The 13,178-nt window shown below is 44.8% G+C and overlaps 1 protein-coding gene across 6 annotated transcripts in view; it reads left to right on the top strand.

Moving 5' to 3' along the window:
* The window catches only part of IGBP1 (immunoglobulin binding protein 1), a 36,120-nt gene that overhangs the window by 16,874 nt on the left and 6,068 nt on the right, over positions 1–13,178 (top strand). For 3 of the 6 annotated variants that reach the window (XM_023764514.1, XM_023764510.1, XM_023764528.1), the window contains one exon: positions 5,910–5,956. The exons of the other annotated variants lie outside the window; for them this stretch is intronic. In XM_023764514.1, coding sequence (XP_023620282.1) covers positions 5,910–5,956 — 47 coding nt within the window. Of the gene's footprint in view, positions 1–5,909; positions 5,957–13,178 lie in introns of those variants that run through there. 6 annotated transcript variants of the gene reach the window in all.

Genomic DNA, 13,178 nt, shown 5'->3' with positions numbered 1-13,178 from the left:
TGAAAGCAGCCAGAAATAAAGTACCCATTACAAATAGCAGAATAATGATAGGAATTGTTACTGGGTTTCCATTAGAAACAATGGAAGCCAGTGATAGTGGAGCAACATCTTTAAAGTGCTGGTGGGGGGAACCTTTTCTTCCCAGAACTTTATATGCAGTGAAAATATCCATAAAAATGAAGGCATAATTAAGACATTTTCAGATAAATGATAGCCAAGGAATTCTTCATCAGGAAACTGGCATCATGAGAAATGCCAGTTCTTTAGGCTGAAAGGAATGATACCAGATAGGAACTTGGATATTCAAGAAAGAATGAAGAGTCCTGGCTGGTGTGGCTCAGTTGGATGGGCGTCGTCCTGTGCACCAGGAGGTTGCCCGTTCGATTCCTGATCAAGGGCACATGCCCGTGCAGGAGGCGGCTGATCTATGTTGCACTCTCACATCGCTCTTTCTCACCCTCTTTCCCTCTCCCTTCCTCTCAAAATCAATAAACTATTCTTTAAAAAAAGAATGAGGAGCGCAGAAATGGTAATTAGGTGGGTAAATACCAAGGGCTATATCCTCTCACTTCCAACTTTTAAAAACTACATATGGCTTCTTTAAACAAAAAATGATATTGACAGCTATAGCATAAAGGACAGGGAGTAAATGGAATTATTTTTTGTGAGATAGTTCTATTGTATGTGAAGTGGTGCAATTACCTATTGTTGTTAACAAATGACTCTAAAACCTAGCAACTTAAAATAATAAACATTTATTGTCACACATAGTTTCTGAGGGTGAGGACTCCAGGAGCAACTTAACTGGTTGGTTCTTGATTAGGCTATCGTAAGGTTGCTGTCAGCTGGGGCTGCAGTCTTCTGAAAGCTTGACTGAGGCTGGAGGATCTGCTTCCAGCTCATTCACTCATCCATGTGGCTGTTGGCAAGAAACCTTCCCATGTGGGTCTCTCCATAGGTTTGCTCACAGCTTAAGAGCTTCGTTTCCTCAGTGAATGATTCAAGAAAGAACAACCAAGTTTCTTTTTTTAAAATATTTTTTGTTTTGTTAATCCTCACCTGAGGATATTTTTTCCATTGCTTTTCAGGGAAAGTGGGAGGGAGGGAGGGAGGGAGAGAAAGAGGGAGAGCGGGAGAGGGAGGGAGGAGAGAGAGAGAGAGAGGGAGAGAGAAACAGAAACATCAGTTGGCTGCCTCCTGCAGCCCCCTACTGAGGATTAAGCCCACAACCAGGGCATGTTCCCTGACCAGGAATCGAACTGGCAACATTGTGGTGCATGGGACAATACCCAACCAACTGAGCCATACTGGCCAGGGCAAGAAGCCTCATTATCTTTTAAAACCTAATGTTGGAAGTTGCAAACCATGATTTCTGCCATATTCCATTGGTCACCAACCCCAGTACAGTGTGAGGGGACTACATAAGAGCATGGATACCTGGAGACTGGGATCATTGGGGTCCATCTTTGAGGCTGTCACATAGTATATTAATGACAAGTAGACTGGGAGGTTAGGGAAGATTGTATTTCTTAGAGCAGCGATTTTCAACTGGTGTGCCACAAGAATTTTTAAAACATGGACTACCTGACTATTGAGTCAGGCACTGACCTCTTTTCCCTTAGATTATCAAATAAAAAAATGACAACAGCCAACACAAGAATAGCTATCCAGTGTAAATGAATCAAAATTATACATTCCTGGTCAGTATGGCTCAGTGGTTGAGCGTCGACCTATGAACCAGGAAGTCATAGTTTGATTCCCAGTCAGGGCACATGCCTGGGTTGTGGGCTCCATCCCAGTGCAGGAGGCAGCCAATTGATGATTCTCTCTCATCATTGATGTTTCTATCTCTCTCCTCCCTTCCTCTCTTAAATCAATAAAAATATATTTTAAAAAAGAAAGAAAAAAATTATACCCATTTTTGTCAGATCAGCAAAACATGTAACATTTTGGCGTGCCACAGAATTTTAGTAATTAGTTTATGTATGCCACAAAATGAAAAAGTTGAAAATTGTTGCCTTAGAGCAACCCTTAAGTAATGCATCAAGAAAATATGAAGACAAGCTCTAGACTACTGGAAAATATTTGCAAAAGACACATCTGATAGAAGACTGTTAATCCAAAATATACAAAGAATTCTTAAAACTCAACAATAAGGAAATGAACACCCCAATTTAAGAAAAATGGGCAAAATACCTGAACAGGCACTTCCCCAAAGAAAATATACAGGAATAAATAAGCCTATGAAAAGATGCTCAACATCATGTGGCATTGGGGGATTGCAAATTAAAACAACAGTGATACCCCTACACCCCTATAAGGATGACTGAAATCGAAAACATTGAGAACACCAGATGTTGGCAAAGATATGGAGCAACAGGGATTCTTTTTAAAAAATATATTTTTATTAATTTCAGAGAGGAAGGGAGAGAAAGAAAGAAAAAAACATCAATGATGAGAGAGAATCACTGATCAGCTATCTCCCACACGCCCCCCCCCCCACCCCCCCAGGGATCAAGCTGCAACAGGGATTCTTATTCAGTGCTGGTGGAAATGCAAAATGGTACAACCACTTTAGAAGACAGTTTCCCAGCTTCTTACAGCTTCTTACAAAACTAACCATACTCATTCCATATGGTCCAATAATTGTGCTCCTTGATATTTACCCAAATGAGTTGAGAACAGGTCCATGCAAAAACCTGCACACAAAGGGTTATGGCAGCTTTACTGATAATTGCCAAAACTTGGAAAACAGCCAAAATGTTCTCAATGGGAGAATGGATAAACTGTGGTACATCCAGACAATGAAATAGCAGTATTCATTGCTTAAAAAAAAAAAAAAAGAAGAGCTATCCATAAAAATACATGGAAGAACCTTAATTGCATATTAACATGAAAGAAGCCAATCTGAAAGGGCTACATATATATGATTCCACCTATATGATATTCTGGAAAAGGCAAAACTTATATAATAAGATGTTAATATGATAATAAATATGTAAATCGACTGAACGGCAGAATGACCAATCGCTATGACGTGCACTGACCACAGGGGGCAGATGCTCAATGCAGGAGCTGCCCCCTGGTGATCAGTGTACTCCCACAGGGGGAGAGCTGCTCAGCCAGAAGCCCTGAGCTGGCTCACGGCTGGGGAGCCTCTCCCGCCTCCACGGCAGCGCTAAGGATGTGGGCCTAAGCCATCAGTCAGACATCCACCGAGGGCTCCTGGACTGTGAGAGGGCACAGGCTGGGCTGAGGGACACCCCCCCCTCCCGCAGTCCATGAATTTTGTGTACCGGGCCTCTAGTCTATATATATATATAAAAGGCTAATATGCAAAGTGTCCCCCCGGGGGTTCAACTGGGAGTTTGATCTCTCACTATAACGTGCACTGACCACCAGGGGGCGGCACAGAACGAAGGACAGTCCCGGCCAGCAGCCAGAAGGCCTAGGGACCCTACCCATACATGAATTTCATGCACTGGGCCTCTAATGTAGGCAATAAAAGGACCAGGGGCTAGAGGAGAAGGGGATATGAAGATGTGGAGCACAGAGGATTTTTAGGGCAGTGAAACTATTCTCTATGATACTATAGTGGTGGATACATGTCATCATACATTTGTCCAAACCCATAGAATGTACAACATCAAGCGTGAACTCTAATGTAAACTAGGGACTTTGGGTGATGATGATAAGTGTAAGTTCATCTGCTGTGACAAATGTATCACTCTGATCAGGATATTGATGGTGGGAGAGGCTGTTGCTGTGTGGAGGCAGGAGTATATGGGAACACTGTGTACTTTCCATTCAATTTTGCTGTGAACCTAAAATTGCTCTAAAAATAGTCTATTTTTTTTTAAATAATGCAGAAACAAAGCTGTAGTCGGTAACGAAATTAAAAGGCCAGAAAGAATGAACAGAGAAACAAAAACAGATGAACAGAAATCCAATAGTGGAATGGTAGACTCCAATCCAGCCATATCAGTAATTATCTTAAATATAAATGCAACAAACACTTTTTTTCTTTTTAAATCCCACCCGAAGATATGTTTTTCATTGATTCTAGAGAGAGGAAGAGGGGGAGAGAGAGAGAGAGAGAGAGAGAGATATTGATTGCTTTCTATGTGTCCTTACCAGGGATTGAGTCTACAACCTGGGTATGTGCCCTGACCAGGAATCGAACCCGAGACCCTTTGGTGCTTGGAGCAACAGTCTAACCAACTGAGCCACACTGACTCAGGCCAACCCAATAAACTTTCAAATTAGAAATCAGATCATTAGACAAATTAGAAATTGATTATGAGACTCAACTGCAGGCTATCTATAAGAGATGCGTTTTATTTTTTTTAGATTTTTAATTATCTCATTTTCTTTTTTAAATATATTTTTTATTGCTGATAGTATTACCAGTATCTCCCACTCCCCCCCTCCCCCCCCTCCTCCCAGTATCTACCACCCCTCAGATCTTCACTACCCTATTTCCCATGTCCATGGGTTATGCATATCTATATATATAAAAGCCTAAGCGACCATTAGGACTGAACGACCAGACGACCTGCTGGTAGCTATGATGCGCACTGACCCAGACCTTGCTGCTGGGGCCCTGACAGCCCCGAATCTGGTTCACCCGCACCCCAGACCCAGACAGGAGGGAGGAGGGAGCCCAATTCCTCACAGAACCGGCCCTGCCTTAGCTTGCTGCTGAGGCCCTGACAGCCCCGAATCTGGTTCACCCGCACCCCAGACCCAGACAGGAGGGAGGAGGGAGCCCGATTCCTCGCAGAATTGGCCAATGGTTAGCTTGCTGCTAGGGCCAACCTCCCGCGGTCCCTACCCCCGGCTGGCCAGCCCCCACGATCAGCCCTGATGGGGGGGCGGGAGCCAGTCGGCCAACCTCCTGTGGTCCCTTCCCCCGGCCAGCTGCCCTCAATTGGCCCCGATGGTAGGCCAGGCCGAGGGACCCCACCCATGCACGAATTCGTACACCGGGCCTCTAGTAAGTATATAAGTTCTTTGGTTTATCTCTTTTCATCCCCCAACCCTACATTGAGGTATGTCAGTCTGTTCTATGCTTCAGGTCGTATTTTGTTGGTCAATTCATTTTGTTCAATAGATTCCACAAATAAGTGAGATTTGTCTTTCTCAGTTTGGCTTATATCACTTAGCATAATATTTTCCAGGTCCATCCATGCTGTCCCACAGGGTAAGAGATCCCTCTTTTTTTACAGCTCCATAGTATTCCATAGTGTAAATTTCACACCTTTTGTATTCATTCATCTACTGATGGGCACTTGGGCTGTTTCCAAATCTTAGATATTGTAAATAATGCTGCTATGAACATAGGGTGCATATATTCTTTCTGATTGGTGTTCTGGGGTTTTTGGGATATATCTCCAGAAGTGGGATCGCTGGGTCAAATGGAAATTCCATTTTTAATTTTTTGAGGAAACTCCATACTGTTTTCCATAGTGGCTGCATCAATCTGAATTCCCACCAGCAGTGAACTAGGGTTCCCTTTTCTCAACATCCTTGCAGCACTTGTTTGTTGATTTGTTGATGATAGCCATTCTGACAGACGTGAGGTGATATCTCATTGTAGTTTTAATTTGCATTTATCTGATGATTAGTGACGTTGAGCATTTTTTCATGTGTCTCTTGGCCATTTGTATGTCCTCTTTGGAGAAATGTCTATTCAGGTCCCCTACCCATTTTTTAATTGGATTGTTTGTCTTCCTTTTGTTGAGTTGTATGAGTACTTTATATATTTTGGATATTAACCTTTATCAGATGTATCATTGGTAAATATGTTCTTCCATTCAGTGGGTTCTCTTTTCATTTTGATGATAGTTTCTTTTGCTCTGCAGAAGCTTTTTATTTTGATATAGTCCCTCTTTTTATTTTCTCCTTAGTTTCCTTTGCCCTAGGAGATGTATCTGTAAACATATTGCTACGTGAGGTAAGAGATGCATTTTAAGTATAAGGACACAGATTGGTGGATAGTAAAAAATTGAAAAAGATATATTGTGCTAACAGAAAGCATTAGTAGCTACAGTTAGATAAAGTAGACTTCAAGACAAAAGTTATTACTGGATATAAAAAAAAGACATTTCATACTGATAAAAGGGGCACTTTATCAGGAAGACATAGCAATCATAAACATGTTTGTGCCTAATAAGTTTCAAATTACATGAAGAAAAAGTTAACAGAATTAAATGAAGAAATAGACAAATCTATAATCATAGTTGGAGATTTTAACACTTCTTTTAGTAATTGATAGAATTAATAGGCAGAAAATTAATAAAGACATAATACACTAGCAGCCACCTTACCTATTTGACATTTATAGAAAAATATATCCAACAATTGCAAAATGCACCTTTTTTCAAATACACAATTGTACAATCACCAAGCCAGACCATATTCTGGGCCATCTATTAAGTCTCAATAAATTTTCAAAGATTGAAGTCACACTGAAAATGTTCTCTGACCAGAATGGAATTCAATTAGCAATCAATAACAATTTACCTGGGAAATCCCTAATTTTTTGTTGTTGTTAATCCTCACTGGAGGATATTATTCCATTGATTTTTAGAGAGAGAGAGAGAGAGGGAGGGGGAGAGACAGAGAGAAACATCAATGTGAGAGAGACACATCGACTCGTTGCCTCCTACATGTACCCCAACCAGGGCCTGGGATCAAGCCTGCAACCAAGGTATGTGCCTTTGACCGAGATCAAACCCCAGACCCTTCAGTCTCCATCCACTAAGCCAAACTGGCCAGGGCCCTAAATGTTTTTAAATTAAACAACACACTTATAAATAACGCTGGGTCAAAGAAGAAATCACAAGGAAAATTAGAAATATTTTTAACTGAAGAAAATGAAAATAGAATATCAAAATTTGTGGAATACAACCAAAGCAGTGTGAGAGGGAAATGTATAACTTTTAGTACTTATATTAGAAAAAAATATAAAAAATCAATTATCTGAGGCCCTACCTTAAGAATTTGAGGGAAACAAGAACAGAATAAGCCCAAAGTACATAGAAGAAAGAAAACAAAAATAGAGAGTCTAGTGGTGTGGTAGTGATAGTGATGCAAAAAAGTTGAACATATGTACAACCCCATGACCTGGCAATTTCACTCCTAGGTAGGTATATATTTAAGAGTGTGAGACTATACGTTCACAAAAGACTTGCACAATAATGTTCATAGCAGCATTGCTTGTAATACCCCAAACTGGACACTATTCAAATGCACATACATAATAGAATGGATAAATAAATGTTGCTATATTACACAATGAAATCCTACTTAGCAAAAAGTTTATACTAATGGTAGTTTTTCAGCCATCGGGAACAAATATAGCTGAATTTTGTAAACATATTTATGAGTGAAGAAAGCCAGACACAAAAGAGTATATACCAGCGGTTCTCAAACTGTGGGTCGCGACCCCTTTGGCAGTCGAATGACCCTTTCACAGGGGTCGCCTAAGACCATCCTGCATATCAGATATTTACATTACGATTCATAACAGTAGCAACATTACAGTTATGAAGCAACGAAAATAATTTTATGGTTGGGTCACAACATGAGGAACTGTATTTAAAGGGCCAGAAGGTTGAGAACCACTGGTATATACTGTATGATTCCATTCATATAGAGTTCAAACAGATGAAACTTCTCTTTGCTGATTAAAAGCCTGTGTGGTGTTCATCCTTAGTGGGGGCTTGTGAATGGAATGGCAACCTTAAGTGGACTTCTGAGGAATTATTACTGAGTTTTCTATCTTGATCTGGGTTCTGATTACATGGATGTGTTCAGATGTGAAAATTTATTGAGTTATATACTATGTGTGTTTTTTCTACATGTATGTTATCCTACTATATAAAAATGCAGGTTTTGTAACGACTGACCGAAGGCTCGACCGAACACCAGAAGTCAGTCCTGTAGTCAGTGCTGGGTTGCTGTTGCGTCCCAGCACTGACTGCCGAGGGGGTTGCGGACCAGCCCCGCCTCTTTGATCAGGCCCAGAGATAGGCCCAGAGACACTGACTGGCATAGAAACCGACCAATAAGAACAAAATCTGGGTGAACTGTGAGGAGCCAATGGCTGCCTAGGAGGCAGAGCTTTTGACGCTGACTGGCATAGAAACTGACCAATCAGAACCAAATTGGCCAGCAGGGGAGAGCAGTTGGGGGCGAGATCAGGCCAGCAGAGGAGGGCAGTTGGGGGCAAGATCAGGCCAACAGGGGAGGTCAGTTGGGGGTGATCAGGCAGGCAGGCAGAAGGGTTAGGGGCAATCAGGCAGGCAGGCAGATGCAGGGGTGATCAGGCAGGCTGGCAGGTGAGTGGTTAGGAGCCAGTGGTCCCAAATTGCGAGAGGCATGTCCTGTAGTTGGGCCTAAACCGGCAGTTGGACATCCCCCAAGGGGTCCCCGAATGGAGAGGGTGCAGGCTGGGCTGAGGGAACCCCCCCCCCCGTGCACGAATTTCGTGCACCAGGCCACTAGTCTATCTATATATATAAAAGCCTAAGTGACCAGAATGACCAGTTGCTATGATGTGCACTGAATACCAGGGGCAGACACTCAACACAGGAGTGGCCCCCTGCTGGTCAGTACGCTCCCACAGCCAACTTCCCCTGGCCAGCCAACCACCTGCAGTCACTCCCCCTGGCTGGCAGGCCCCGATTGCCTGATTGGGCCTGTCCCCTGGGCTGGGTTGGGGAACCAAGGGTGGGTGGCAGCGCATGCGGCCCTTTTCCCAGGGGGGCTGAGGGCCAGCTCCCTCCTTGAGGTTGGCAGCCAACCTCCTGCGTCCCGCCCCTCCCTCTGGTTGGCAGGCTCCGATCAGCCCACCACCCACCCGCCGCAGTGGCCTTGTGGTGGCAAGGGAAGGAGGAGTGGGGGAGGTGGGGAACCGCACGGTGCCTGAGTGCTGACGATGGTGGTGTCGGCATCTGGCGTCCATTCCTTCCGCACCTGGCCCGGCAACCGTCGCCTTCTCTCCCAACCCCACTGGGGCCTTCGGGCCCCGGGGGTAGGACAGGGAACTGGGGGTGGGTGGTGGCAAATGCAGCCCCTTTCCTAGGGGGCTGAGAGCCAGCTCCCTCCTCGGGGTCGGTGGCCAACCTCCCATGCTCTTTCCCTACTCCCGGCTGGCAGGCCCCAATCGGCCCGCTGCCTGCCTGCCCCAGTGGCATTTTGGCAGTGAGGGAAGGAGGAGGGGAGAGGCAGGAAACCGCGTGGTGGCGGGGTGCCGATGATGGCAGCATCTGTGTCCACTGTCCGTCCCTTCCGCGTCCAATCCGGTGACTGTCACCTCCTCTCTGGCCCGGCCCTGATTGGCCTGTCCCCAATCATCCCTGATCGCTGGCCAGGCCTAGGGACCCCACCCATGCACAAATTTCATGCACCAGGCCTCTAGTACTTTAATAAAAACACAAAAGAAAACTGACGGATAGTATTCACAACAGAACCAGGTGACAGTGTATTCCCATGACCCTCACACTAAACAGGTAAGGGAAATCACCCTTAGCACAAGATCAACAGGTGATTGGCATCTGTGTGGAAGAAAGCAGAAGAGTTGACAGACGATGTGAACAACTTGACAAACACAAGAATTCCAAACAGCAAACAGGTATTCACGAAAAAGCATGGCAGTCCAATTTAAGAACAACACTTGAATTAGGAGCAGTTTTACCACCAATAAAAACTGAATGAGCCCCGGCCAGTGTGGCTTGGTTGGAGTGTGGTCCTGTGCACTGAAAGGGTTTGGGTTTGAATCCCAGTCAGGGCTTGTGTGATGTTTCACTCTCACATTGATTTTATTTTTCTCTCTCCCTCCCTTCCTCTTTCTCTAAAGTCAATTTAAAAACACATGTCCTCAGGTGAGGATTAAAAAAACACCTGGGCAAATACAAGGGGCTTGTGGTCAGAAGGTCTGAAAGGGGTGGAGTAGTCTAGTCTTTAATGAACTTTTGAAAATGACCCACCAGATCTCCCTTCCAGGACAGGGTTCTACCCTGAGGAGAAATTGCTGAGAATAGAATTGAAATTAAGGAGAACAGGCATAATAAAGAAAAGAAGGAAAGAGAAAGTCCAGATAAAAGTGTAAGAAAGGACCAGAACCAAGAACTAATTAAGCAAGGCCTATTTCTTTAACAACAGAAAGGCAGCTTCTGTGAAGTTAGAAAAGCCACCCTGAACCTATTTCTTTCTAAAAGTTAAGGACAACTTAACCACACATCAGAATTAACAACAGGCTGTGGTGATGGTTGTACAGCTCTGAATATACAAAAAAAAACACGCTGATCTTTATACTTTAAATGGGTGAATTTTATGGTATGTGAAGTATCTAATAAAGGGGGATATGCAAATTGACAGTCACACCATAAGGGTCAAGATAGCTGCGTCCACAACAGAGGCAGGGATTCCTTAACACAAGATGGCTGTGCCCACAGCGGAGGCCAAGTTCCCATAACGAGCCTTAACAAGCAATCAGCAGAGACCTGAGGCTGTGTGGCACTGGGTTGGGGCAGGGGAACTGAGGCTGCGCCCCCTCCTGGTGGGGCTTTACGGGCTCCTCAGGCTGCACCCCCAGCCCCGGCACTGGGCCATGGGTCCTGAGGCCGTGCCCCCCACCCAGTGAGGCTTGATGAGGGACCTGAGGCCGCACTCCCCCCACCCCAGCGCCGGGCCAGAGGACCTGAGGCCGTGCACCCCGGCACCGGGCCAGGGGACCTGAGGCTGCACCCCCTGCCTTGGTGCCAGGTCAGGGGACCTCAAGGCACACCCTGTGGCCTGGGCCAGGGGACCTGAGGCTGTGCCCCCCACCCGGCAGGGCTTGACGGGGGTGGGGCCGGCCAGGTCTGGGTCTTGCGCAATTTCATGGCCACATGGGTGGGCGGGGACTTGACTCCAGTTCCCGTGGCATGTCCCAGACTCTGACAGGAGGAAGATTTTCATATACATTTATTTTACTAATTTTCTTTCATCTTTGACACTTATATTATAGAGAAAGGGCAAATAGCAATATTAAAATATTTCCTCTAATTAATTCCCTTTTAATGTGCACCAGGGCACTAGTATACAATAAAGCTGTTAGAAAGTGAACAAAATTATCCAGGCCAAAGTTCACACAAAATTACTATAAGGGGAAAAAGAGATAATCAAGAGCATTTTAAAAAACAACAAACCTAAAATATACTTTTTAAAAATGAGTTGAAAGACATTAAGAAAATTATATAAGACATGGAAGAACAATATAAAGCAGGGTTGGAAAAACTCAGAAATGTGCTGACAACTTAGGGAAAATAAAAAAGAAATAATCATTCCCCCCGGCGAGTGTGGCTCAGGATCTATGAACCGGGAGGTCACGGTTCAATTCCTGGTCAGGACACATGCCCTGCTTGCAGGCTCCATCCCCAGTGGGGGCATGCAGGGGACAGCCAATTGGTGATGTTTCTCTCATCATTGATGTTTCTATCCCTCTCTTCCTTCTCCTCTCTGAAATCAATAAAACATATTTTTAAAAAAAGAAAGAGGGAACTTTAGTACACTGCTGGTGGGAATGCAGACTGGTATAACCACTGGAAAACAGTATGGAGTTTCCTCAAAAAATTAAAAATGGAACTCCCATTTGACCCAGTGATCCCACTTCTAGGAATATATCCAAAGAAACCAGAAACACCAATCAGAAAGAATATATGCAACCTATGTTCATAGCAGCACAATTTACAATAGCTAAGACTTAGAAACAGCCCAAGTGCCCATCAGTAGATGAGTGGATAAAAGAAGCTGTGGTACATCTACACAATGGAATATTACACAGATGTAAAAAGGAACTCTTGCCATTTGCAACAACATGGATGGACCTGGAGAATATTATGCTAAGCAAAATAAGCCAGTCAGAGAGAGATAAGTATCACATGATCTCACTCATATGTGGAATCTAATGAAGAAAATAAACTGATGAACAAAGTAGATCCAGAGACATAAAATAATAGAACAGACTGAGGAATTTCAGAGGGAAGGTGGAAGTGAGAGGGTGGGTAGAGAGTGATTAACCAGGAAACTTATATGCATACTAGAGGCCCAGTGCACGAAATTTGTACACAGGTGCAGTCCCTAGGCCTGGCTGGCGATCGAAGCGCAAACATCTGGCATGAAAGGGCAGGTCCCAGCTGACCTCTGGGCAGCACCTGGGCTCACAGGACCCCACGTGTCCCCCTCTGCCTGAGTCATGGCGCCCAAGTCCCCACACAGATGCAGTGAGCGTGGCCAGACGCCGAGGGCCGGGGTGTAGCGTGGGCCTCTGGGCCGCCCAGCAGCGCTGCATGGAAGGCGGGCGCACAGACCAGCTCTTGCACGAACCCATGGGGAGCCCTACCGGTCCCTGCGGTCCTGGTGGCTGTGGCCCAGCTCACCCAAAAGAGGCCATGTGGGTGTGGGCTGGGTTCCTCATGGGCGCCCGGCACCTGAGTGTAGGGGCTTCCCTGGCATGCGAGCCCTGGTGTCCCGGGGGAGGGAGTAGGGGGAGTGAACGCAAGCTCGCACACCCCGCATTCTCACCGCACCACCATCCCTGTCATCCAGCCCCCAGGTAGCCAGCAAGAGGTTAGAGCGCATTGCTGACGCCCGCCATGCTCCATGCCACCCCCTGGTGGTCAGCGCACGTCATAGCAAGTGGTCGAACGACTGCCCAAGGGGACAGTTTGCATATTAGGCTATTATATAGGATATGCATAGCCCATGGAGTGGTGAAGGTCTGGGAGGGGCATGTGCAGGGTGGAGGGGATCAATGGAAAAAAACAAAGGGGACATTTGTAATACTTTCAACAATAAAGATAATTTTTTAAAAAAACATCGTTTCAGAAATGAAGGCTGGAGCAGAGGAAAGCAATAGGAAATGCCTTACTAAAGTAAAAAGGAACATGTTTTAAATAAAAAGATTTGAGTAATAGTGACATATCAAAGAAAGTAAGAAAGACCTGGCGTAGGATTACCTGAAGAAGAAAACCAAAGCAAAGAAAAAGAATAAATGCTAAAAACGAATAGTAAGGAAACTTTCCTGAAACTTAAAAAAAAAAGATTTTATTATAAAAAGTGTAATGTGTACCTGAGAATTCTGACCCAAAATGACCACAAATGATAATAAAAGTACCAGGCTGGAAAGA

Source organism: Myotis lucifugus, unplaced genomic scaffold (genome assembly GCF_000147115.1).
Source record: "Myotis lucifugus unplaced genomic scaffold, Myoluc2.0 scaffold_4, whole genome shotgun sequence".
NCBI classification, from domain to species: domain Eukaryota; kingdom Metazoa; phylum Chordata; class Mammalia; order Chiroptera; family Vespertilionidae; genus Myotis; species Myotis lucifugus.
This window is presented reverse-complemented; position numbering and strand designations above follow the sequence as displayed.